At 50.4% G+C, this 25,868-nt stretch overlaps 1 protein-coding gene across 9 annotated transcripts in view; it reads left to right on the top strand.

Annotated features, from left to right (window-relative positions):
- The window catches only part of TENM4 (teneurin transmembrane protein 4), a 744,941-nt gene that overhangs the window by 510,399 nt on the left and 208,674 nt on the right, over positions 1-25,868 (top strand). For 7 of the 9 annotated variants that reach the window (XM_023238928.2, XM_045038070.1, XM_045038066.1 and 4 more), the window contains 3 exons: positions 847-1,102; positions 11,298-11,396; positions 12,571-12,806. In XM_023238928.2, coding sequence (XP_023094696.2) covers positions 847-1,102; positions 11,298-11,396; positions 12,571-12,806 — 591 coding nt within the window. The remainder of the gene's footprint in view (positions 1-846; positions 1,103-11,297; positions 11,397-12,570; positions 12,807-25,868) is intronic. The other 2 variants (XM_045038074.1, XM_045038071.1) reach the window with 1 other exon arrangement.

Consider the following 25,868-nt stretch of genomic DNA (forward strand, 5'->3'; position numbering starts at 1 on the left):
AATTCCCTTGTCTGTAAAGGGAGGATAAAAATAGTATCTGCTCTTTAGTGGGTCATGAGGATCAGCTGAATTTAAACATGGAGAGGGCTCAGAATAGTGCCTGGCACACAGTAAGTGCTCAGTAACTGTTAATGATGGTTTTTAATAACCCCCAGGTGGTTTTTAATTCAGCTCATTCCCTTTGCTCAAAATTCATCCCTCCCCCAGGCTATCACTGACCACTTAGCCTAAAATTTCACCACAGCCCTCACATACCCAGGCCACAGGCCCTTTCCTGGCTTTCTGTGTTCTCAGATTTATCACCACCTTAGTAAACTACATGTTTTCCTTACCTTGTTTGTTTCATTTTCTGTGTACCATTGTATACTTTCTCAACTTTTAGCATCCATTGGAATCAACTGGAGACTTGGTGAAATCAGATTGCTGGGGCCCACCCAAGGGTTCATGATTCAATAAGCCTGGGCCAGGGATCCAGAATTTTCTCTTCTAACAAATTCCCAGGTGATATCGAAGGGGCTGGTCCTGCACCACACTTGCAAAACACCACCCACTAAGTATTAAAGAAACCATGTGAAGTGGGTGACGTCAGAGGCTACTTTTTTTTATTTCTAATCTTGTTTATTGTCTCTTTTTGAATTTAAGCTCCAAGGGGACAGGGATTTTGTCTGTTTTGTTGATGTGTCCCTAGCACCGAAAATAGTAGGTACTCAGTAAGTACCGTCTCCCCACCGTATGCACACGCATGGTCCGCCGCGCCCGTCGCCGCCCGGCCACTCCCGCGTGCGCCTCGGGACCAGGCCCGGCGGTGGCCCGGCGCCCCGCTGACCGCGCGTGTTTGTGCCCTAGATCACCCGGGCGGCCTGCAGAACCACCCGCGGCTCCGGACGCCGCCGCCGCCGCTCTCGCACGCGCACACGCCCAACCAGCACCACGCGGCCTCCATCAACTCCCTGAACCGGGGCAACTTCACTCCGAGGAGCAACCCCAGCCCGGCCCCCACGGACCACTCGCTCTCCGGAGAGCCCCCCGCCGGCGGCGCCCAGGAGCCGGCCCACGCCCAGGACAACTGGCTGCTCAACAGCAACATCCCCCTGGAGACCAGGTGCGGGGGAGGGGCGGGGCCGAGCCGCGGGGGTGGGCGGAGGGGCCCTTCCGTGTGCCCCCACGGCCGTGGTCCGGGAGGCTGGGGTCGGGCAGCAGCTCCGAGAGGCGGCTCTCTGGCCGCCCTCGAGAAGGGGAGCCCGGCGGCGGGATGGGCGTGGGGCAGGAAGAGCGGGCGCTGGCGAATCGAGCAGCCGCGAGGTCCAGGGCTGGCCTGCCGCTGACAAAGGTATGAGCCCCGGCTTGCCCTTTTTCCTTGTCTACGCGGTGGGGGTGCTGCTCGCTGGAGGAGGCTGTTGTAAAAGGAGATGAGAGCTGAGTGTGTCACGGGGAGGCAGAGGGTAGGCTCCTGATCAGTGTTTAATTGGGATCCACATCTCCGCCTTTCCCTACTGTGATTTGGCCACCTTGCGCCTGGCCTGGGACCTGCCTGGCCTGTGGTGGGTGCTCAGGGAAGGCTCCCTCTGCTTTCTCCTCTCCTTCCCTCCCACGGACTTCTCACCGTTGGTCAAGCCCTATAATCCCTAACATTGAGACACCATCAACTTTTGGTTACAAGACCTTTCATACTTGAAATGTGATGTAATCCTCACAACTTTACCAAGGCCTTGTTGTGATTTGTGATCCCATTTGGGAGTTTTGGAAGCTGAGAATCAGACTTGGTGACTATCAGGTCACATAGACGGTGGATGTGTGTCTAAGATGTGAACCCAGGATGCCTGACTCAGTGCGCAATGCTATTTCCCTACACCACGGCCACCTTCTCCTGGTCTCCCCTGGCCTGGACCTCTCCACCTCTGCATTCTTCCAGTCTTGCAGAATGCTCCCTTCCCTCCAGGGACTTCAGTCACCATCAGTTCTGTAGCTGCCCTCCTTCCCTCTGGTTAGTCACTATTTTACCAAAATGAAAATGAGGGTTTTTTTGTTTTTTTTTTTATTTTTAAGACACAGGCATACAAACTCACTGGAGAAAATGCAGAAAGTTATAAAGACAAAAATTAGATTTAACCATAATCCGGAAGAAAAGCAAAAATAAGGTTAAAACCAGAGAGACAAACTATTAAGAGACTCTTAAATACAGAGGATAAACTGAGGGTGGCTGGTGGGGTGTTGAGTGGGGGGATGGGCTAAATGGGTGATGGGCATTAAGGAGGGCACTTGTTGGGATGAACACCGGGTGTTGTATGTAAGTGATGAATCGCTGGATTCTATTCCTGAAATCTTTACCACCGTATATGTTAACTAAATTGAATTTAAATAAAAAAATAATTAAAAAAAAGATTTACCCATAATTCTTACCCCTCTGTTGACTTTGGGGGGCATAGCCTTTCCCTACTTTCTCTAAAGATGAAGTGTCCCAGTCTAGCACAATTAGAACCTCTTCATCTTCTACCCTAAGTAGTGGGGAAACATAGATTTTATTTTCTCAAACTCCTGTTCTTTATCTGTGAAGAGGACAGAAGTCATCCCACACTTAAAGAGGTGAAATTAATTTACACATGGAACATGTACCCATCTGACTCTATCTGGCATTATGACATCTGCACGTTGAGCTTGTGGGATCCAGTGAAAGAAAATCAACATCCTTTTGTGCCCTTTTACTCCTGTAGAATCGCTTTTCCAAAAGCAAATCTCTTAGAGATACAGCCCAGCTCGCCCCACCCCCAGTCTCTTAATCAATATTGTTTTTGTTGACCTCCTCTAAAATCATGTGTGAGTTTTCCTGACATGCCTCCTTGGCTCTCGTCAGTGACAGAGCTGGATGATCATATGCCATCCTACCCAAGGTAGCTTAATCAGATCCCCATTAGTTCCCATGGGCTTATTGAATGACTGCACATGGCTGAAAGAAGTCAGCAAATAATCGATGGTTCTGATTCTCTGCATGGAACACAGTAGCCACTCCCTCTGGTTGGATGTTCATTTTTATCCCTTAGTATCAAAGTAGGTGGTTCTCTGGGTTTTTCAAGGGAAAGGAAGATAGAGGACCAGCAGCAGGGCATTTTCCTGGTAGAGTGGTCCCAGCTGACCTCTCTTGCCTCATCAGCCAGCCGACACCTGCCTTTCTGACCCTCTGTCCTCCCACGTCCATTGTACAAACCACACAGAACTTGGTTTTCTTTGTCCTTCCTTCTACTTTATCACACTTCGGAAATAAAAGAAAATCACTTCTATCTATCACTAAACGGAACCATCGTTAACATGCCAGCATATGTATATTCATATATACTATTTTATGTAAATCTAAACAGATATATATATTTAACATCTGATATATGTATGAGTGTGTGTGTGTGTTTATCAGTCTTCCCCAAGATGCCCACCCCTTTCATGCCTCTGTGCCTTTGCACATGCTCTCGAACAGTTGTCCGCCAGAGCGGCCCTCCTTCTTACTTCTTGGTCTTGCAAAGTCCTACTTACGCTTAAAGACCCAGATGAAATGTTTGAGGTAGGTCTCCTCTGTTACCCCAGAGTTTTGTGCATCTAAAGATGGTCTAAAGCCGGGAGACGTGCCTAATACAGCCGGTAACACATTCAGAATTCTGGGCCTTAATACTGACCTTTCCTGGTTGATGGCACAAAACCAACAAGGTTGAAGAGGGGTTGGTGCCCCATCTGGCAGATAGAACTGCGGATAATTTTGACCAGCGTGGTAAGATAGGAATACCACAGAATTTACAGTCAGAGGACTTGGATTCCTGTCTTGGCTTTAACAGTTACTGTCCCAGCAAGTTCATGAACATCCCTGACCCTCGATTTGCCTGTGTAAATTGGGCTAAGAACTCAGGCCTCTCCGATTGGAAGGAAGTGAATCACATAAGAAACATAAAGCATGGTGCCTGGCATTAAAAGACACACTATAAAAATGATTTCCCATGTTTTTTCATATACATCATCTTCCCATATCAACCCTGTAAAGAAAAAAGTCTTGAAAAAATATTTATTGAACTCCTGCTCACCCGAAGAGTTGAGAGGAAATAGGAGATAGCACCTTTTTTTCCACTTTGGAGAAGGAAGTTTGGCCCCAGTGCTCCGAGTACATAAGTGATGGTCCTTTCACTGAAGCTAGTTGTTCATAGCACGGGTTTTAGGGCCAGGCAAATCCCGTGCCCACATCCCCACCCTGTCGCTCACTGGCTGTGGTCCTAGACCTTAAATTTCTTCATCTCTAAAAGGGAGAAAATCTTAGTAAGTTCATGTTCTGATTCTCTATTGCTGCATAACAAATGACTGTCAAACTCTGCCGGTTGATTAGACTTCACAGTGTGAGTCGGGAGTTCAGGAAGAGCTGGGTCTTCCTGACCTAGGGTCGGTCAGTGGTATTAGCTGTTAGCTGGGCAATCTGAAGGAGCCAAGTGGCTTGACTCGCATGCCTGAGCCTTGGAGAAGAAGGCTGGGTAGCTGGGCTCAGCGGACCCTCACCCTCTAACGTGGTCTCAGGGCTTCTCCTCCCAGTCTTCCCAGCAGGGAGTGGACTTCATACTCGGTGGCTCAGAGCTCCATGGCACTGAGACAGAAGTCGCCGATCCTTTTAAAGGCTTGGTCTGCAATGGCATAGTGTCCCTCCTGCCATTGTTCTGTTGGTCAGAGCAGTCCTAGGCCAGCCAGCTTCAAGGAGAGGGACTTCCCAAGGGGAGAGTGCCCAAGGATTTTCGGCCACTTCTAACCCACTGTAGTGCCTCCTGAGGCTGTGATAGCAATTACATATGATCAGGTCTGAAAATGTCTTGGCACGCAGTAAGTGCTCAACTGCTTACCATGTAGTGCTTGTTACTCAGGAAATAGTCACCGAATGCCTACTGTGTGCCCAGTGGGCAATATGTCTAAGAGAACAGACTCTTGCACTAGGGCAACTGCTGTGATAGAGGCACATACCAGGAATCTGTGTTTTAATTGCCTCCGGATTTTCAGCGGGCAGCACAGGGCTTGCCACATCATGGGTACTGGAAAAATATTAACACGCAGGTTAAATGAATGAACAATGGAACAGTGAATGAAATGTTATACCTAACTTGAGTGGGGAAAAGGAAGGCTTCCCAGGGGACCTGGTGCTGTGGGGCTGACTGTCGAAGAGCAGGCAGGATTCCCCAGGTGGAGCCAAGAAGAAGGGGTGTGAGGGAGGCACAGCCCGAGCAGAGGCCCGAAAGCCCAAGGGAGCAGGGCCTAGTTGAGGCGGTTGTAGCCAACAGCCTTTAACCAAGCGACACCCGAATGGAGAGCCCCATGATGCCAGAGGAACAGTCACAGGCCCTTCTGTAATTGTCGCACTGAGTCTATGTTGAGAGTCAAAAGTAAATAGCTGAGAAAACAGCATAACAGCTGGCAGAATAAGCAGGAGGGGGTTAGATTTCATGCTGGAGACAAAGGCAGGAGGGCAAGTGAGAGGGAGGACTTGGTTAACCCACTGCCTCTAGCACCCTCCGAGGGTTAACGGAGTCCCCAAGGGGAGACCAGGCCTCCCTGTGATTCCCAGAGCTGGGGGTCACATGTTGCTTTGAGGTCTGCTGGTGCATCTGTGGTCCATTCTGGTGGGATCCGTGTGTTCAGGGTCCACTATACCCTGGTCCACTTCGTTCACGCTCTGTAGCATCAAATGCTTAATTGATTTCATAGGGATTGTCTGATTAATAGCCTGTCAGGCTCCTGTCAGATGAAGGGGAAGCCAGAGCACGAGGCTGCCAGACCCCTGCTCTAGCTCATCTGATCCCAGGCCTGGTTTGGGAGCCTGAGGCCCGTTGTGTGGTCATGCTCAATTAGGGGAATAGCCCCGTCTACCCCTCAGGGATGGGAGGCCATCCTGGTAGTCTCCAACCCAGGCTTGGTATAGTTCCCAGAATAGCACACAGTACCTTCTAGTGGGCCAGGCCAACTCCTGAGCATTGCAGGAAATTGGGGTGGACAGTTGTCCCTGTCACTTGATGATTTGGTCCCAGGCATGCAGAAAACAGAGCCACTATCTTAGAAGAAGCTCATGGTCTTATGAGGAAGGCAGACCCATAAATGAATGAATGAAGATGGCACTTTGGATAGTGCTCTGACTTGGGGGGTGGTCTTAGCAGAGAGGAGAGTGGGGCTCCCTCTGTATGGGGGCATCAAGGAACAGTCACACCAAACACTCATGGGGCCCTTACTGGGGCTCCTTAGAGGGAAGCACGTAAGAGACTCAGCACCTAGGATTTTTATTGGGAACTGGTCACACAGGCACCTTATGCCTGGCAAAGGCCCAAATTCAGACACCCAGAAGGAAAGCAGGTGTTTGGCATAAACCATATTGTTTGTACACGTAGTTTAGACACAGTGAGTCAGCCGCTCGCCAGTTAATGGTGGGAACCCTCCGGAAAACCTCAGTCAGGACTGCTACGGTAACTGCTGTGCACAGGTAGGTAGTCTTATTATCATCTCCACTTTAGAGATGAAGAATCTGAAGACAGGAAAGTGAAGTAACTTGCGTAAGGAAACACAGCCAGCAAGTGGCAGGGCCAGGATCCACACCCCGGCCAGCTGGCTCCAGAGGACCTAGCTGCTCTCCAGTGCTGCCCTCCTGAGTATTTGGACCTGCATCGGGAGGAGATTGCAGGGGAGAAAGGAATTCTCGGGTGAGGGACAGCTGTGCAAAAGCACAGAGCTGAGAGAGCTTCGTGTCTTGGAGAGATGGCTAAGAGTTGGGGGACACGGGAGCGCATGGGCCTCATGGAAGTGCATGTAAATGAGAGTCGGCAATGGAGGGCCTTGAGTTATAGGAAGAAGAGGTGGGTATGGGGCCTGAGGGTGGCAGAAGTGGGGTGAGTAGTTACGAACATCTCTGAAATAGGAGAGTAATGTTATGGGATTGGCCTTTCGGAAGGATCACGGTGACCTGGAAGACCCGGTTCATTTTTTGTTGCTTTTGTTCATTCATTTGTTAAATGCTGGCTCTATCACAAAGTCTTTATGGGGCCTTGGCCAAATCTCTGACGCCCTGCACACCTTGGGGGTGTCAGCTGCAGAATGTAGCTGGACAGCTAGTAGAGCACGTAGCAGAATGTCCTGTTCTGCTGGGTGGCTGCCCCAGGGCTTTGTGGGTGAAGCATGGCCAGGACAGCGGGCTCGCGGTGAGATGAGCTGTTGAGCAAGGCATTCGGAAGACCTGGCCACTGTGACTTTCCGGCCACGTCCTTCCCAAAAGCTGTTTGTTCTGTCCTCGGAAGGCGAGCTCTGCCTGCCCTGGGCTGGAACTAGAATCTCTGCAGGCAGCTCGGGGACTTGCCCGAGGCCTCCTCTCAGGCGTAGAGGGGAGGCGGTCCCCTCCCCACTGCAAGGAGAGCTGTGAGAGCAGAATGCACTTCACTACATCCCCTCTCCGGGTACTCAGCAACTCTCTCCTGAGAGGCAGCTGGAGGCAGTGAGGTTGGAGGAATGTGGTTTTCAGTCCCAGCTCTACCTTTCAGTTGCTGTGTGACCTTGGGCAGTCACTCATCCAATCTGGGCCTCAGTTTCCATATTTGTTCAAATGAGGTAACAATACCCACCGGTGTGCGGGTCCGATGAATCTAGGGTCCACACCCGAGTTCCCAACAGCAGTGAGATGGAGACCAGGCAGGACTGTGATTTAAGGAGGCCTCGGCAGCATGGGCCTTCATTAGGAGAGCCTTGTAACTTTTGTTTTCCCGAAGAACTGGAATCTCAGAGTTGGGAGTGGGAAATGGGCAGGAAATTTGGGGAGGAGCCTCGAACTAGGAGCCCAGACACCTTGGCTTTAGTTTCAGCTCTGCCGCTAAGTTGCTCTGCGCATATGAGCAGGACATATGTCTCTCTGGGTCTCGATTTCCTCACCAATCAAATGAGGCCTCATCGACTCAGAACTAAGTTTCAGAAGCACAGAATAGGGGCATTTCAAGTCAGCAGTAGGATTCTAAACTGGCAGTATTTTCAGCAGGTGCTAGCGTCCCCCCAAATTCCCGAGTGATCTAAATGGCTAACGTCTGAGTTAGCGCCAACGTGCAAAGCTCTTTCAGGGAATCTGGCATAGTCTCACTCCAGAAACCCTTTGTTCCAGTGCACTGCCTCTTCCCCTGTCCTAACAGATCTGAACATTTGAGAGATAATTGCTCTCTTTTCTTAAATTATAGAAGTAGAAATAAAAACCACTCTTGATCCAGACACTGGAAAATCTCACTATTAACATTTCAATTTTTATCCTTTTTGTCTTTTTTTTCCCTGAATATATTTATTTTGGATGGGCTTTAAGGTACACGTTTGACTCTCTGAGAGCCCAGTCCTAGCCTAGCGATGCAAGCCAGACTCCCAGATGTACGCAGAAGCATACCATGCAGCCAGCTGCTGGCCCCAGGGAGGCACCAAGAGCTCATCCTGGGCCTCTGGGCAGAAGTGGCTAGGGCCTGCTCAGGCTGGGCCATAGGGACTGTAGAAAGACTGGAAATTCCCTCCTGAGCTACAGGGAATGAGGGAAATAATAATAAAACACCACCTGTGCTCCCCTCAATTAAACACCAACTGTGTGCCTGCAGTATGCCAGGGGCGCCTCCCTTTGTATACCCCATCGTTCACAGTCTTCAGCAAATATTTATGGAGTGCCTTCTACTGTGTACCAGGCGCTCTTGTAGACTCTGGGCACATGGCAGAGAACAAGGCAGGTAAGATTACCCTTACGGAACTTAAATTGCAATAGGAAAAAAACACGTGTGTGTGTGTGTGTGCATATGTGCGTGTGTGTGTGCACGCATATGTGCGTGTGTCTAGTCCAATGGGGAAAACTAAAGCAGTGCTAGGGGGCAGGGGTAATTAGAAAGAGCAGGACGGGAACTATTACAGTTAGCCATGAGAAGGGAAGGAAAGGCCCATGCAGATATTTGGGGGAAGGTGATTCAGGCAAATGACAGCAAAGGCTTTAGCTGGTTGGAGTAGCAGCATGGAGGCCAGGGTACATGTAGCAGAGAAAATGATATTGGAGAGGTAGCAGGGGGCCAGACGTTGTATACCCTGGTAAGGACCATGGTTTTATTCTTATGAAACCGTTGGAAGGTTGTGAGTAGAGAAGTAGCATGATCTAAATTATATTTTAGCTTCTATAAGGAGAGTGATTATCCCAGTTTATGAGTGCTCAGAGAGATAGACTCACCACCTCATGGCCGGTGAATGACAGAGCTGGGACCTCTTTGACCGCAGAGTCTCTGTGCCTTCCCTCATCACAAGAGGCCTCCCATGAGGAGACCACCTCTGGAGGGTAGGGGCAGAAATGAGGCCACTCTGAAGGACTTCTGCACCCCTGTAGTTCCTCTCAGACCCTGTGGGAGGCCCCGGGGGCCATGAACACAGCCAGAACAGCCTGGTACCGAGGCTGCTGGGCCCAGACAGCTCAGGACTCTCTCAAAGGGGAGGTCCCCACCACCGTGGCAGTTCTCCGTGGCTCCGGCTGCTAAACTGTGTTGCCTTGTGTTCCCACCGTCCCCGAGGGTGCTAATGAAAGTGCCAACAGCCCCTCCTCATTTGGTCTGTAAGGCTGGCCCGGGGGGCAAACCCACAGGCAAGGCGGTGACACAGGCTTGTGAGCTGTGGGATCAGACAAACCTGCGTTCTCTTCCAGCTCTGCCGCTTGCTTACTCCGTGATAGGACCTTCAGAAAGTTGCATCTCTGATCTTTGATTTGCCAGCCTACAAAGCAAAAATGATAGTGCTGACTTTGTAATGTGGGGACTAACATTTACGTTAGATACAGAGTTCTAGAACAGTGGATAAGCTATGGTAGATGTAGGGCAGATTAGCATTAGTACTTCTAGAATATTTGTTAGTGTCCGTGCTAATGTTACGTAAATTAGTACTAATACCTAAATTGGCATTAGAACTTCTATGGTGTGTGTTTAGCCCTTACAGATACTTCCAACATTACTCATTTGGTCCTACATCAACTTTGTGAACTTAGTATTGTTATCCCCATTTTACAGACGAAGTATAGGATTGGAAGAGGTTGAAATTTTTACACAGTCACACAGCAAGAAAGCGGCAGAAAAGGGACTTGAATTTGGGTTCTCTGGTGCTCAAGGCCTGGTCAAAGTCAGCAGGAAGGTCCCTCGCAGGGCCGAACCCAAAAGTTAGCTCTCGGCACTCAAGTCCTTCCTCGAGGTGCATACGGTAGGCTGAAGCCATCACCGGCTTGTTTAAAACTGTGCACTTACACGGTTTTCAAGTGAGGGGACAGCAGTGCGTGAAAATATCAGGAAACAGGATCCAGCACACTCCAGTATGAATGAGGCCAGTTAGCAGGCACGATGGAGACCCAGAGGGCGAGTGTGTCTGTCTCCATTCTGCATTAGAAATGGGTGCTGTCAGAAAATGCATTGCCCTCAGTGTACATGGGGGGAACAAAAGACACGACGCCCCATCTGTCTTCTGAGGGGCACCATCCTCACCATTCAGCCATCACCGAGGTCCCTGCTCTGCTAAAGGACCGTGACACTTTAAATATTGTCAGCATCAACCTGGGGGGTTTGTGAGAAATGCAGATTCCCAGGCCCCGCCTCCATCTTCTGACTCCGAATCTCTGGGGTGGGCCTCGGCAAAGCACAGCTCTCCAGGCGATTCTGATGCTTACTCGAGTTTGAGCACCACTGCTTGAGAAGAAAATGGCCCCAAATGCTTGTCACTCTTTTCTTTGGACTAGCCAAGTGTCTCTTGCTATTGTTTGAACAGATGTATAGAAAATATACATCTTTCTACTTTCTATGTGTAGTAGAGAAAGCACAGTCTTTGGAAACAGAAAACCTGAGCTCAAATTCCTGCATAGAACCTTGCCAGCTGGTAACCTTGGCAAATCCTGTTACCTCTCCACATCTCAGTTTCCTCACCTGTAAAATGGGGATACACCTTCCTTGCATAGCCTATTCTGAACATTTGAAGTAAACGGATGTATCATGCCTAGCTCAGTGCCTGAGACATAATCAGTCTTCGTCAGTGAGAGCTGTGATTTGATGGCCACAACTGCCAGACATTCAGGTTTGTACAGAGAATGCTCCCTCTGGATGCTCTGTGCCAGGCAGACCCCTCGCACATGTGGCTTGCACACAGACCCATCGCCTGGCAGCCTTGTCCCGCTGATCTCACGCACAGCTGCGGCAGACGGCCACTTTGTGTGTTTCTCTACTATCCCCCTTCATCGATGCATGACTCATTGCTTCATTCATGTCTCCATGTGTGCGTAGAAACCTAGGCAAGCAGCCATTCCTAGGGACATTGCAGGACAACCTCATTGAGATGGACATTCTCAGCGCCTCCCGCCATGATGGGGCTTACAGTGACGGGTAGGTGACATCCCCATGTTCTTCCTCTCTGTGTATGCTGTCCCTGTGGCTCCTGCACTCGCATGCAGACCCTGAGACCTTTCCCTGGGCTCTCCTGCGGGAGGTGACGATGCCACGTTGCATGCCCATCCCCAAGAGTTTCTCCTTGAAGTACCCTGTCTTCAGCATATTAACAGCGGCATTGTTAATATGCAGCTCCCGGCATCTCATTGGCTGCCTCTGACATTCTGAGAGACATCTCATAGCAATTTTTATGCAGCCCTATATCATACGTATTGTAATCCCAAGGATGTGTTCTGTGACCTGAGGCATCTTGCACCCCAGCAGAGTGCAAGATTGCCCTAAGGTTTCAGGGGGAAGCAGTGCAACCAGTGCACCCCATTTCCCAGGCCGTGTACAAATTCTCCCGTGGCCATGGTTAAAGACAAGCTGTGGAGGATTTCCTGACACCTAGTTTGGCCACAACCATGCGCTTTGACCTGCCACGCTGCCCTGAAGACTATGGCTAGGCTGAGGATGCATTTGCCTACCTGTCCTCTCACACAGCTTTTGCTAGGAGTTTGGAAGGCAGCAGTCTGGCTTCTGAAGGCTTTTGCTGCCATCAGTTGTATAACAGCCACTGGGGGACTCAGCCATGGCAAAACTTAATGGTGGTCTCTGAGTTCCACCCCCGAAACACCCTTCAAACGGAACGGTATTTCATACCTCCACCAAGGTACACTGGCAAACTAGGTATTGGAGAGAGAAGAAACATTTAGGTTCCATTAGCTCCAGGACGCAGAACAGGATTTTAGACACATTCCTAGTTAACCGCCAGTAATTTTAGAGAACAGCTAGTATAATACCCAAGAAACAGCATCCCCACCCCAGCCCTTCCCCGGAGAGGGATCTCCACACCCAGCCTTCTGTCAAGTCAGTAACACCTTCTTCCTTGGCCCCGGGTGGTTTTTCCCACGGGGAGGACTATCCCATTGTGTTCCCCGGAAGCGTGTGTTCGTGTGCCCTGTTATGTGGTCTGGTACATGATTCTCCTTTTCTCTGTCCCTCCTGTCTTCTCTGTGGTGATTCTCCAGGCTCCTCTGCATGCTTCTATTGCTGCCTCTGTCCTCCAGGTTGACCTTGGTCCCAGTGAGCCTGCAGACCCTGATGCCCTCTGGCTTCTCTCCACCCGCAGGCACTTCCTCTTCAAGCCGGGAGGCACCTCCCCACTCTTCTGCACCACCTCACCAGGGTACCCGCTGACGTCCAGCACGGTGTACTCCCCCCCGCCCCGGCCCCTGCCCCGCAGCACCTTTGCCCGGCCAGCCTTCAACCTCCAGAAGCCCTCCAAGTACTGTAACTGGAAGTGCGCGGCCCTGAGCGCCATCGTCATCTCAGCCACGCTGGTCATCCTGCTGGCATACTTCGTGGGTAAGCACCTCCCTCACCCCAGCTCCCCTCGGCTCCCCTTCGCTCAGAGGGCAGCACACAACACGCCTGTGGGCACCGCGGGCACCTTGCCGCCCCGACGGCCAAAGCACACATGGCGAGCCACGCAGCCCTGGGGTGCTGGCCTGCACCCCCTAAACTGTCAAGGTCATCTCTCTGGGACCCTCTTCTGCTCCCTGCTTGTGAGCAGGAAGGAAGCTGAGCAGCTGCTCCGTCCTGTGTTGGATGCCTAGCAGTAGACGTAAGCAGTCACCGAGACTGACCTTTGAGGTGGTGGTCTGTGGCATGAGTGTCGCGGATTGGAGTCACGACAAATGACCAGTTGGAGAGGCTGGACAGCAGGCAGGCCTCTCCTGCTAGTGCCACGTAGCCGCAGTGAGGAGCAGGAAAGACGTGGGGTGCCCTGGGGTTGGAGGGAAACTGCCAAAGATTGGACTGTGCTGACCTCAGCCAGGAAGCATATCTGAAGGTGACGAGAGGCTGTGACGAGGTGGTCTGAGGGGACTGTGGGAGCCCAAGTCCAGAGTGCAGCCATGGTCAGGACTGAGGAGTAGCGGGTCCCCACTAGCAGCGAGAGTTGGCTGAGGGATGCACAGAGACCCCAAGCAGCGCTGACTGGCCTTCTTGCCTGACCCCAGGCCACCTCCACGATGTAGGAAACTCCTCTTGGCCCCTACTTTGCCACCACAGGATGCCACCCATTGGATGCTCTTTCGACGTATTCCCCCCACAGTCAGGTTTCTTGCTTCCTTCACCCCCATCTTTGATCTGCTCCCAGGGAAGATGTTAATCTGAAGAGATCCGTAGGCACCGCTTAGAGTCCGCTGCCTCTTTGTAAGTCAGCCCATTAATAAAGGCATCCAGAGGGGTTGGCTTAACCCTCTGTCCTTTCCAGCCTTCGAATTCTGTCATTCTCGGGTTTAAGGTAGGTCAAGGCAGCTTGAGAAGAACTTGAAGCCATGCTGAGGAATTCTGAGATAATTCTGTATGCAAGGGGGACTTCTCCAGTGTAAGCCCGGTAAAGAGAAACAGAAGTAACTGGCACAGGCCAGAGGAAGACAGGGTGTCGTCCACGGTGGAAAAGAACCCTGTCATCGCATAACCCCCTGGGTTACTGTGGATGAAAAAGGGCTGTGTGCTGAGGAAGTACGTGCAGTCACTAGGAGCGATGAACGAAACATGGGCCCCCGCTTGTTCAGGAGAAGGGATTTGAGCATGGATTGAGCGTTCGAGATTCGTGGATTTTACAAGTAATCGGGAAGACGACAGCCCCTCAAACAGGGAGGTCGCCTTAAATAGCTCCACCTATAGTAAGCTTTCGTCAGTATGCCAGATCTCTCTCTCCCTTGTGACGACTGGCACAGAGAATTCCATGGCTTCAAGGCCAGGTGGGCATACGTGTTTCTTCTCTTCTATCTGATTGCTTAGTTGATGCTGTCTAGAAAGCTGTGTTAAGAAGGATCCCGAGGGGGAGCCTGGGTGGCTCTGTCAATTATGCGTCTGACTCTTGACTTCAGCTCAGGTCATGATCTCATCATCGTGAGATTGAGCCCTGTGTTAGGCTCCTCACTGGGGGTAGAGCCTGCTTAAGATTCTCCCTCTCCCCCTCCCCTGTGCGCGCGCGCTCTCTCTCTCTCTCTCTCTCTGTCTCTCTCTCTCTCTCAAAAAGAAGGGTCCTGAGGCTATATTCAGGATCAATGGGAAAGGGTCTCTGTGATTGATTAGTAATACCTATCATGGTCACCAGAATGGAGAATATTGATGGCACACCAGGCATTTGCCATCCCTACTGTGTGTTAGTGGGTAAAAGGAATAGCCAAACTGGGAGAGGCCAGAGCCCTGTGAAAGGGTACTGATTGATGTAAACTGGGTTACGGGTGAGGGCTCTACAGTTCCAAGCACCATCACTCGGCATGAAAGTTTCTTCTTGTCACCACCAATGCTGTGTCCCTGGTAACCACTAATGCAACTCTTGTTTTTGACTGACATTATTATATTTCCTAAATGAGTAGACGTTTGAACGAGGACTGTCCCTGTTCATCGAGAGTCACGTAGTTTGCAACATAAAGACATCAACTTACATTGAAGTTGGAAAGTTTATACTGTAGCCTCGTTCAGGGAGAAAGAATAAATCTTTGTATGATTATGCAGACTCTCGTCTGTTTACATCCCATGGGCTTCCATGGGGTCAGTTTTCAGGAATCTAAATTTAGATAGGATCTACCAGTAGGTAGTGAGCTCCTTGTCATAGGAACGATCCAAATAGAGCCCAGTGACCACATAGCAAGGATGATTCCAGTGCCGACTGAGATTTTTCACTAGATGGCCTTTGATTGTCCTTCCAACACTGACAGTCTTTGCATCCATGATTTTGTGACTTTTGTTTCTCATTCAGCAAACCATGCAGGGTACCTCCTTTGGGCCAGGTACTGTGCTAAATGTTAGGGCTAAATACATGATCCCTGCCCTCTTGTTGTTGGTAGCTTTGGAAAGGAGACAGCTGTGTTAGCCGTGACTGAAGCAGCTCAGGGGCTATGGGAATACCCACCTCCAAGAGCACTAGGGGAGGCTCCCTGGGAAGGATGATGATGTAGCTGAATCCTCTAGTCAGAGTTAAATTGTCAGGAGACATGCAGAGAGTGGATGTCAAACCGAGGGAAGTTTCAGGTTTAAGAGAGGACAGTGTGGTGGTAAGGCCATCGTCTGTGTTTGAAGCATCTGAGGGGCGTTGGAGCTAATGCAGGAGAGTTCGGTAAGATCATGAAGATGACCTCAGAGGCCAAGTGACGGACCTTCCCGGATGGGCACTGGGGAGCCACTGAAGGGTTTTAAGCAGTGGAAGCAGTGGCAGAATGTAGTCAGACTTTTATTTTAGAAAGAAAAGTGTAGAGGAAGGAAGAATAGGCCCCGTCACAGCAAATGGGTCAGGAGAAGTCAAGGGCATCGGCTAAGACAGTAGCAGTGTAGGTGGAGAGGAGGGGTTGGCTTTAGGAGAATTTGTGTCTCCTGTTAGGAGTGGTTAGTCCACTGATAATGTGTCCTCACATAGAATAAATACATCCTTCTGATAAAACCCTCTCTCTGCAGAAACTTTAAGACGGGACTGTAGATTGCATATGCAAGGGCCAGGTCAGATAGGCAGAACTGGAATGTTGCCTTTGTTCCCTGGAGACTCAGAGCTTACACCAGCCTCTGACAGACCTGGATTCCATTCCCAGCTCTGCCACCTGGCTGCTGTTCACCCCTGGGCAACTCGCTTCTCTTTCTGAGCCTTGACTTCCTCATCTAGAAGACAGGCACGACCCATCACCTCAGGAGGATGTGTGTGAGGCTGGAGTACGCTAATGCAGGTGAAGGCATTGCAGGTGCATTTTCCTACTTTTCCTCAAGGGCTGGGGCGGCATCCTTCGTGCCTGGTCCCCTCCAGCTGCCGGGGGCAGAGGATGAGCGTCTTGTTGCTTGGTCGTAATCACAGCCTGTGATGACTAACTTGGAAGGAACTTTCAATTATTAAAAATCAAATTAATTGTCTCAGCCGAGCACAAATATCCTTAACAAAGACTTTTCCAGCCGACCAACCGATCTAATCAACAGGCAAAAGCACAGATACTTAATTAGATTTTTGATGAAAAATTGTGTTTAATTTCAAGTATAATCAATTATTAATTACTGTAATGAGTGAGTCTGACTGGGTTTACTAATTAACTCATTTAAAAATTATGAATAACCTTTTCATTTGTAATTATTTTCTACATCCTATCAAGCTCCAGATAAGAATCCTATCACTTCACCAGCACAGGGGGAGTCGAAAACAGGGCGGGCAAGAATTGTTCTTTCTCTGCTATCTGCTCGGGGCTGCCATATCTGGAGGGAACCCTGACAGATCCATTTGACATTCGGTTTTTAGTTCAAAAGTTTCCCTTCATTTGCAGAGACGTCTGCAGTTACTCTTCTAGGAAGATCACCGCCAGCATTTACCCACCCACAAAGGCTACAGGGCCTGGGGCCTTGCCTCTGGGCTGTCTTCCCCCCTGGGGGGGTGTTACTTGGCCACTCTAGTTTGGGTGGGTAATCTAGGAAGGACCTTTAGGAATCCACCGGGCATCTCACCAGAGACGTGATGTACATTTTTGTCTCCAAAGGACACCCTTTCGGAGAGGTAGCTGTTGACCATGTGTGCCTTGTTTTACTCACCATTCTCCCTGTGATGGTTTTTGAGTATTGGAACACTCTCCGCCTTTTCCTTTCTGAAGATAAGAAATGTGTTTGCAGAACCAAATAGGGAGAGCATGATAATGAGGGGAAGATTAGTTAAAAGTCAAACCATGAAGTTTGTGCAGCCATGGCAAATAATGCTTTATTTTATAGCAGCTAATTGTTTTTAAAACGCTGTCCCCACAAAAGGCAGTGTGGCATAGTGTGGTAAAGATAATAGGGGCTGCTGTGGTCGTTAATAATGAGAGCACTTCACTTAGCTTTCATTGTTTGCAGCCCACATGCCCCTCTCTGTTCTGAGCACTTTGCTTGTAGTTTCTCATTTCCAAATCTCCCAACAGCCCTGTGGATTATTCTCTCCAATTTACAGATGAGGACACTGAGAAACTGTGAACTGAAATAAGTTCCCACCGTCACCTGGTAAATGGCAGGACAGTGGTCATCCCCAGGCACCCAGGCTCTAGGGCTGATGCCTTTAAATTCTTTTTCTCTTTCGACTTCACATTCCTAAACTTTATGCACTAACTTTCCTATCATAGTACTTGGTATTTAGAATTTTTGCTGTGTGCCCAGTGTTGGTCCAAGCCCATCATGTCATATCTTTGAACACTCAACAGTTCTGTGAGATAAGTTTTATTTTCTGTTTTTTCTACAAGAGGAAACTAAAGCTCACAGAAGTTAACAACTTGCCAGGGTCCCAAAACCAGTAAAGAATATAGGATTTTTAAAGGCCATACTCTCAGACACTGTCCTGGGTTCACAGCTTGAACAGATGGTTGTAGAATCAAAAGACCCCACTCATGTCCAGCTCTATCACTTGCTGACTGTATAAACTTGGGCAAGTTGCTTAATTATAAACTTGGGCAAGTTGTCTGAACCTCAGTTTCCACTTTGCTTATGGCTCCTATAGTGGGTGTGGCTGGAATGATTACCCCATTTTACGTGGGAGGAATTTATAGCAGCATGGCTGAGAGCATGGGTTCTGAAATTAGGCTGTCTGATTTCAGATCTCAGCTCTGCTGCGTATCTGTCTTGTGACCTTAGACAAGTCTGTTTAACCTCTATCAGCCTCAGTTTACCCATCTGCAAAGCGAGGCTAATAATAGTGGCTACTTCACAGGGCTCTTGCAAATTCCAGTAAGATAATTTGCATAAAGTACTTAGACTACTGTCTGGGACCTTTAGCACTCAATAAAAGGTAGATACTATCATTGTTGTTAATAGTATTCTTAGTACTATTAGCATCGCATGTGGAAGAGTATTTGTAAGTCTTGACCGAGACCTTGGACCAGCCTCATCTCATCGCAGTGCCTGCGGGCTTCCTGGCCTGTGTTAGTCACCAGGGCAGCCGACAGAACAAGCAGGGAGGCCTGTCAGGAGACATTTGTAGGGATGTGTCGCTGTTACAGGGAAGCAGCCTAGAGAAGAATCATTACCAGAAAGTGCCTCGCGTCATTTCTTTAACTCAGACAAAAGTTGATTTTTGGTTCACTGACAGTCGCCTCTGTCCAGGTAAGACTGACAGGCTCCCCGGCGTTCTGGATCTCTATGTGAAAAGCAAACACGGGGTATCACAGAAGAGCTGCGGATTCCTATCTCCAGGACTCCTCAAGCACCTGTCTTGCCAAATAGGCGTTTGGGAAAGGGGGCACAACAGGCTTGCTAACAGTACAAAAAAGCAGGACTAGTTTTACATTTGAATGGAGACCTGAGATTGCCCTAGGACTCTGTTCCACGGTGGGTACAGGCCCGCCCCGCGGAGAAAGGGTGCCGCTCACTATGCTTTCTCTAAGGCAGTGAGGTGTTCTCATGGAATTCTGCAGAAATCTCAGCTCTGCCACAGCCCAGCTGGGTGACCCTTTGGAGCCTTGGTTTCCTCATTTGCAAAGTGGGGAGAACAATAGTACTCCCATGAGAGATGATGCTGAAAAACCACAGGGCATGTGAAAAAGGAGAGCTCCCTTGCTGCTGGCCTTGGGACACTGTTGGGAGCCTTCCTTGGACCCCAGTTTCTCAACCCAGGATGGGGTGGGAGTAGATGATCCCGTAATGTCCTCCCCAGGTTTTGGAAGGAGGAAGGAGGAAACTGAACCCGGACGTGGGCTGTGGCGGCCTCTGTGCAGCTGCTACGATGACATGCTCAGCACGGAGGGCTCCTTTTTATTTATCTTTTTTTTTTTTTAAGTAGGTCACATTTTCACCTCCACTAGCAGCTGATGTTGGATTGAGAAAAAAAAAAAATCGGAGCCCTTGCTTGAAGTGGTGATAGTTCGGTGAGAACGCTGCTAAATTTAATTGCTGCTTTACAAAAGGCAGCTGTCAGAGTGCTTGCTTGTTGGAATATCGCAGTCCTTGGTCCGGAAGCGCCTGGGTCATCCAGTTATGGGGGTTATCTGGGCAGCGCTGATGGAGGCGGGCTGGGGCCCCGAGTGCCACGTGTGCAGACTGGTGTGGGCTCTCCTCGCCATGTCTGACTGACATTCCACCACACAAACCCGACTTCAGGGGCTGGCTGGCGGCAGTCCAGTTAGGGGGTCATGAGGCATCCCTTCTCCTTAGGGGGCGCCGTTGCTCACTCTCCCCTCTCCTAAAGTCTATTCTCTGCTGCACGCTCGTCCCGAGCACAAAGCCAGGCACAAGGGAGCCCTGCTCAGTGAGACTTGGTTGGATAAATGACCTTGCAAGGTGGTAAAGCCTGCTGAGGGTATTTTGGGTGGAGGGAAAATACAGGCAAAAGCACGATGGCAGAAATGTGCACTGTATGCCCTGGGGCTCGGGGGCAGGTGACATGGACATGAAATGAGTAGAGAAAAGGTCAGAAATGGAAGCCGAGGTGATATTACCCCCTCCTTCCCGCAGTTATCCCATCTGGTTCAGCTCTCACGGCATCAGCATCTCGGGTGCCATTTGCTTCATAAGCACAGGCCTGTTGCCCTTTGGGCCCGGGTGTTACTAGCGAGCAATACAGCTTATTTTCTCTCCTCTCTCTTTGACTTCACATCAGGCCTTTTGGGTAGATTTACCTTTATAGCCCAAAGAATGGGGAATGGAGATGATTGAACTTGATGTTTTAGGGGGAGGAAGAAGTGGTAAAGATACACGATGCTGTGTTAAAGCTTTTCTTTCCAAGATTGATTCCTTCATGCTGCTCAGTGGGAATGGCTAATAGCAAGATATATATAGATTGTTCTCTTCATAACAGACCCCAGACAGGTATCCTCCAGCCCCCCAAAAGCAGGACTTCAGGAGCCTGGCGCGGCTGTCTGCCGTTGTCTGAGGTGCCACCGTGCGGAGGAGGGGCTCACTTGCTCTGTGGCGCTGCCGAGGCCAGAACTGGGCCCGCAGGGTGAAAATGACACAAAGGCCGATTTGGGCTCTGTGGGAGGAGGCTTTCCTGACAAGACAGCGGCCTGTGTGGAGTAGGCTTCTGTGTCTGGAACGAGAGGAGCGAGGGTAGGTGCCCAGTGGGTCTCGTTTTATTGTCCGTTGTCCTTCTGCCCTTCCTTGCTGTACCGCGTGGGCAAGGAGTTCATCTCCTTAAGATGCCTTCCCGTCTGTGACGTAGGACGAAGCAGGCAAACAAAAGAGTAGCCAAAATGATTAAGGCGTTCAACATGTGACCACTCGGCATGAAAAACATCTTCCCCGCTCTGCAGCTGCCCCCCCGCCCCCCGCCGTCTCCCCACCCTCCGATCTCCTCCACGGGTGGAACCAGCCAGCAGCCGGCAGACCCAAGGAAGCCCACTGATCCAGACCGTGTCGGTGAGCCTCCCAGGCACAGAGCAGGGTGGAGAAGGGGAGAGCAGGTCTGGAAGGCAAGTAGATAACATCAGCCTCCTCACATCTCCGATTTCTCTTCCATAGCAGTGCTCATGGCTCTGGCTCTCCTCCTGGGGCCCCAAGGCTAGTATCGAGACCCAAACCTTACACAGGTACCTCTCCCCCACTTATTCAGGCACCCCCCTCCCTTACTCAGGCACCTCCCCCCCCCCCACTTACTCAGGCACCTCTCTCCCCCTTACTCAGGCACCTCCCCCCCTTAGGCACCTCTCCCCCCCTTACTCAGACACCTCTCCCCCCACTACTTAGGCACCTCTCCCCCCCCACTCAGACACCTCTCCCCCTCCCTTACTCGGGCACCTCTCCCCCCACTTACTCAAGCACCTCTTGCTCCCTTACTCAGGCACCTCTCCCCCCGCTTACTCGGGCACCACTCCCCCCCCCTTACTCAAGCACCTCTCCCTCCCTTACTCGGGCACCTCTCCCCCCCACCTTACTCAGGCACCTCTCCTATATTTTGCTCCCACTCAGCCACCAGGCCCTGCCCACTTGTAGTCAAAATCAGATTTCCTGAGATACAGTTTACACACAGAAAACTAACACATTTAGGCATACCATTCTCTGAGTTTTGACAGATGGATGGAGTTGCGTGACCATCATCACCACCACAGTCAAAACACAGACCACTTCCATCACCCCAAAAAGCTCCCTTATGTCCTTTTATACTCAGTGCTCCCCTCATTCTCAGCCTCTGGCAAGCCCTCACCTGTTGGCTGTTTGGTGGTTTTAGGTACTCTTTTTCAGAGTAATAAATGTAATAAAGAGGTGATTTATTGCTGGATTCAGAATCAGACTGTAAGATCTTCAAGTGTTGCTGAGAACACTGGAAGGTAGAATTCAGAATTCAAGATACTAGGGTCTCACAACGGGAACATCCGTGCTGTCGGCATGAATGCGCACGGGCATATGCCCTTGTGCCATTTTTATGGACCATTTCTTCCCGCACACGCTTATAACTGTTGACACAGTTCTTGGCAAGTTGAAGAGCTCTGTCCTATCTGTGCCATTACCATATCAGTATATTCCTGCCAACTTTTCCTATTATAAATAGTGCTTCTGTGAACATCTTTGTGACTCTGCTCTGATTTTTCTTCTTTCGGTTATTTTGGGGAGGGCGTGTTCCAAAAGCAGGATTTCTGGGTCACAAGGGGTGCACAGTTTGAAGCTCTTGTTACTCACTGCTAGGGGCTCCTTGGAAGGGTAGGACCGAATTCCAGGATGCCCAGCCGGGTGTCCCGTTTCCCCGCAGTCCCACCGGGGTGGGGCTTTGTGTCTGACCTTGAGTCAGCCGGTTCAGTGGGTGGGGGGCAAGGGAGTTGACGTGTGATTCTGAGACCCAGAGAAGCTATAGAATCTTCATTCCTGGAGGGATTTCCACCTCCTTTCTCTCAGTCTGTTCCTTTCAAAAGCTGGGCTCACACGTCCCTTCCTCAGTGTACCTCCTGACACTAAGCCAGGACCCGGTTCTATGCTCTGACACTGCTCACGATGCTCCCCACAACGGCAGCTGCTCATCGTGTCACGGATCGGCTGGCGCCTGTCCCTGCTGTTGGATTGTCAGCTCCATGAGGGCAGAAACTATCTCCATCCTGCTCAGGGCCGTAGTTAGTTTCTCGTACAAGGCCAGCAGGAGGTAGCACGTGTTCAGCAGAAGTGTGTTGACGGAGAGAAAGCAGGGGAAGGTGCCTGGACCTGAGCCTAGCCACTGTGGCAAGGCATGGAGTGGAAGGAAGGAAAAAGGGAAGAGGCTTGTATTCGTATAGGGGACAGAGAGGGAAGGTCTAGACGCAGTGAGATCATGGGAGCATGGAAAATGGTTATCAGAAGCTGAGCAGGGAGCCAGAGGCGGCTGCCAAAGTGTAATCAGTGTGAGGTGCACTCCTGGCCCAGGGCCCTGTTTTGCTTCTCTGTCCGTGCAAGTCGAGCAAGAACCTCGCTCTCTCTTAGCCTCAGTTTTCTCCCTGGGAATGTAGACAGTAGGCTGCTGGAGAGATGCTGTAACAACCCGGCGCCTAGCTGTTCCTGGTCCCTGGAATCTGTCTTCCCTTCCCCCCGGCAAACAAGACGTGTTGAATTTTAGGGCCAACCAGTCCTGAGGTTGGAAGTGTCACAAAAAGGTGTATTCATATAGCCTAACAACAGCAGCACCTGCAGAGATCACACGCTCTCCTGGGGCTTGAGGCCCGTGCCCCATGGGCAGCTTTGGGGTCCCTGAAGGGACACTGTGGCCATGGATGGGCAGGAGATAGCCCCAACCGTACCCCGAGGGTGTTCCTTGCACGCTTTGACTCCCGGAATGTGGAAAAGGAGTTGATCTTACAGATTTTTTGCATCCTATGGAGAGGATTTGTTCCCCGCATCCTTGTTTTTCTTCTAGACTAATTACTGTGATATAACAGAACTTAATTGCACCTAGGTGCAGAGAGAAAGCGAGAAGGGTCTCCCTGATGGCTGTTCTTGCGCTGCCATAGATATATAGCTCGTGGAGAGGAGGGGGTGCAGTCTGGGCTGTGTGCTTAGGGCGGCAGGCTCAGGACCTCCGTGAGGAAGCAGAGAAGCAGCTCTTCATCATGGGGGAAAAGGGAGGGAGGCAGGAGAGCAGGAAGGATGGCTGTAAGCACAGTGTTTTTTTCTTCCTCCTATCAGTAAAACAGCGAAATCACAACTAAATGGTTTCTTTTTTTTTTTTTTTTTTTGAGATAGCAACACAGTAGCAAGAGCACAGACTCGGGACCTAGTGAGGCCTGTATTCTGGCCCAGCCCACAGGTTTTTCATTGGGGGTCTTGATTTCCTCCTTGGTAAAAAGTCAATTAATGTCTAAGCAGTGTTCGGAGCATTAAGCGAGAGGCCACCTGTGAAGGGGGGGGTCCAGACCATGGGTGGCCCACAGTGGGTGTTCAGCTGATGCTTTTCACACCCTTCTGGGCAGCGGGATCACCCAGAAGTTTTAAGGCCTCTCAGATTCAGCCACCAAGGGCCACTCCTGGATGCAGGGGTTTAAGGTAATCTGAAATTAAGAAGAGGGAACTTCCCCAAGGTTCAGGTTTGAAACGGCAGGGAGCACTCACTAAGCCTGTGTGCCGGGTTGTGTCCCCAGCTGCAAAGGACAGACAAAGCCAGATAAGCTAGCATCACCGCCTTGAGTCATCCTAGGTTTCATGGTGAGCCAGATGTGTTAGGAGCTGATGGTGGTACTAGACAGATGATAAAACCATGTTCTTGGAGTTTGAGCCTTGTCCCTGTGGGAGCCCGAAGGAAAGAGCAATTCATTCTAAGCAAGATCAGATAAAATTTCCCCAAGGCGCTGAGCCTTGTAAATCAAGTAAGATATTGAAAGAGAAGCTATGAATGGCTTTCTGGAAGATGGAACAGCCTAAACAAAGGCAGAGGGTGGTAGACAGAAATGTTGGCTGTGTGGGGTGCCTGTATCAGAAGACTGTGTGTTAAAATGTCCGTTGGTGCATTTGAGCCGCCTGCAGGCATTGGTCTGTTTTACCCAAGGCTCTGGAGTGTAGAGCACAGAACCCACAAGGACTGCAGGACACTGGCTGCCTTCCCCCTTAGGAGACATGCTGCACGAGACAGCTACGTGGTAAATACCTCGGCTTCCCGTGAGGCTTTCAAACCCATCGATCCTCTCCGGCAGACCATGCGCCATATAGAATTCTCAACTGTATTTTCTTGCTCTGCAAGCCCCAAATGTGGAAAATGAGGCCGGCCGCAGTTAAATAGCTCGTTGAGCTGGAATAACTGGCGAGTGAGAGAGCTGGAGCTAGAAGCCAGATTTCCCCATCCCAAGGCCTACGTTCCCTATATAGACTGTGCTGCCTTTCAGACCCCCACTCTGATGTCCTCATCTACTGTGGTGCGGCAACCCTGGGGCTCAGAGCAAACCACAGGGCCTTTGCCACCCTGGCTGTGGCTTTCCTCTGCCCCTGCTCCCAGCTCCCCTCCCGCAACCCAACGTGATGTACCTTTACCACGTGCCAGGCATGTTCTGAGTGTTTCCTGCATTTTCTCATTGAATCTTCTCATGGTCTTACTTATCCAACAAATATCTTCCAGGTGCCAACCATGTGCTAGGCACCATTCTGTTTTTATCTCCATTTCTATAGACAGGAAACTGATGCCCAAGCAGGTTAATTCATTTGTCCAAAGCCACATCACTGGTAAGAGAGGGAGCCAGGATTTGTCCCCAGACCCTGCCCTCTTTCCACCTGGGCTCTTGGATTCCCATAGCTGGGGTGGGCTGGGACAGTCCACCTGATCTGGACTGCTGAGAGGATGCAGGAAGCGCCTTACGAAGCAGAGAAGCTAACTTTCTTATGGGAGAAAAATTAACACCCACCTGTCCTGTCCCATGCACTGTGCCAGGATTGCTATGTGCCCGTGGCATTGAGTGGGTCTGTGATTTTTACCAACATGCCTCAGGATTGGAGAGACAAGGAGGCCCAGATGACATCAGGGACCTCAGTACATGTCACTTACTGAGCCCTGGCCCCCCATGTTATCTGATTCTGCTGTTCTCCAGGCTTCGTCTGGCATGAGTAGATTGTCACCAGCGTAACATTTCACTTTGGAGGAAGCTCTTCCCTCTGGTGTGTGGCAGGCAGCTAGATTTATCGTCCTTTCGAGCCTGGAGTTAGATTTTGTTCACAGGCACCAGTGGGGAAAGAGGAGATATGCCAGGATCATTCATTGTGCTGTGGCCTCCACCGCGTCCCACGGTCCTAAATTCTACCACCTGGGCCACCAGGAACTCTCAGCAAGACCTAGTCCCTGGGCTCCTGTGAGTGTCTCTGGTTTCGTGAGCACATACATTCCTCCACCAGAGCACGCATGCAAAACTGGTATTTGAGGGGAGAAGGTGTGAAAGTTGGCAGAGATTAAATGCGAATTTTAGGAGAAGTAGCATTTTTTTTTTTTTTTTACCTGAAAACTGGAAACTCTTCTTTCGTAACTTGTTGGCATCTAACTTCCTGTAGAGC

Source organism: Felis catus, chromosome D1 (genome assembly GCF_018350175.1).
Source record: "Felis catus isolate Fca126 chromosome D1, F.catus_Fca126_mat1.0, whole genome shotgun sequence".
Lineage (NCBI taxonomy): Eukaryota > Metazoa > Chordata > Mammalia > Carnivora > Felidae > Felis > Felis catus.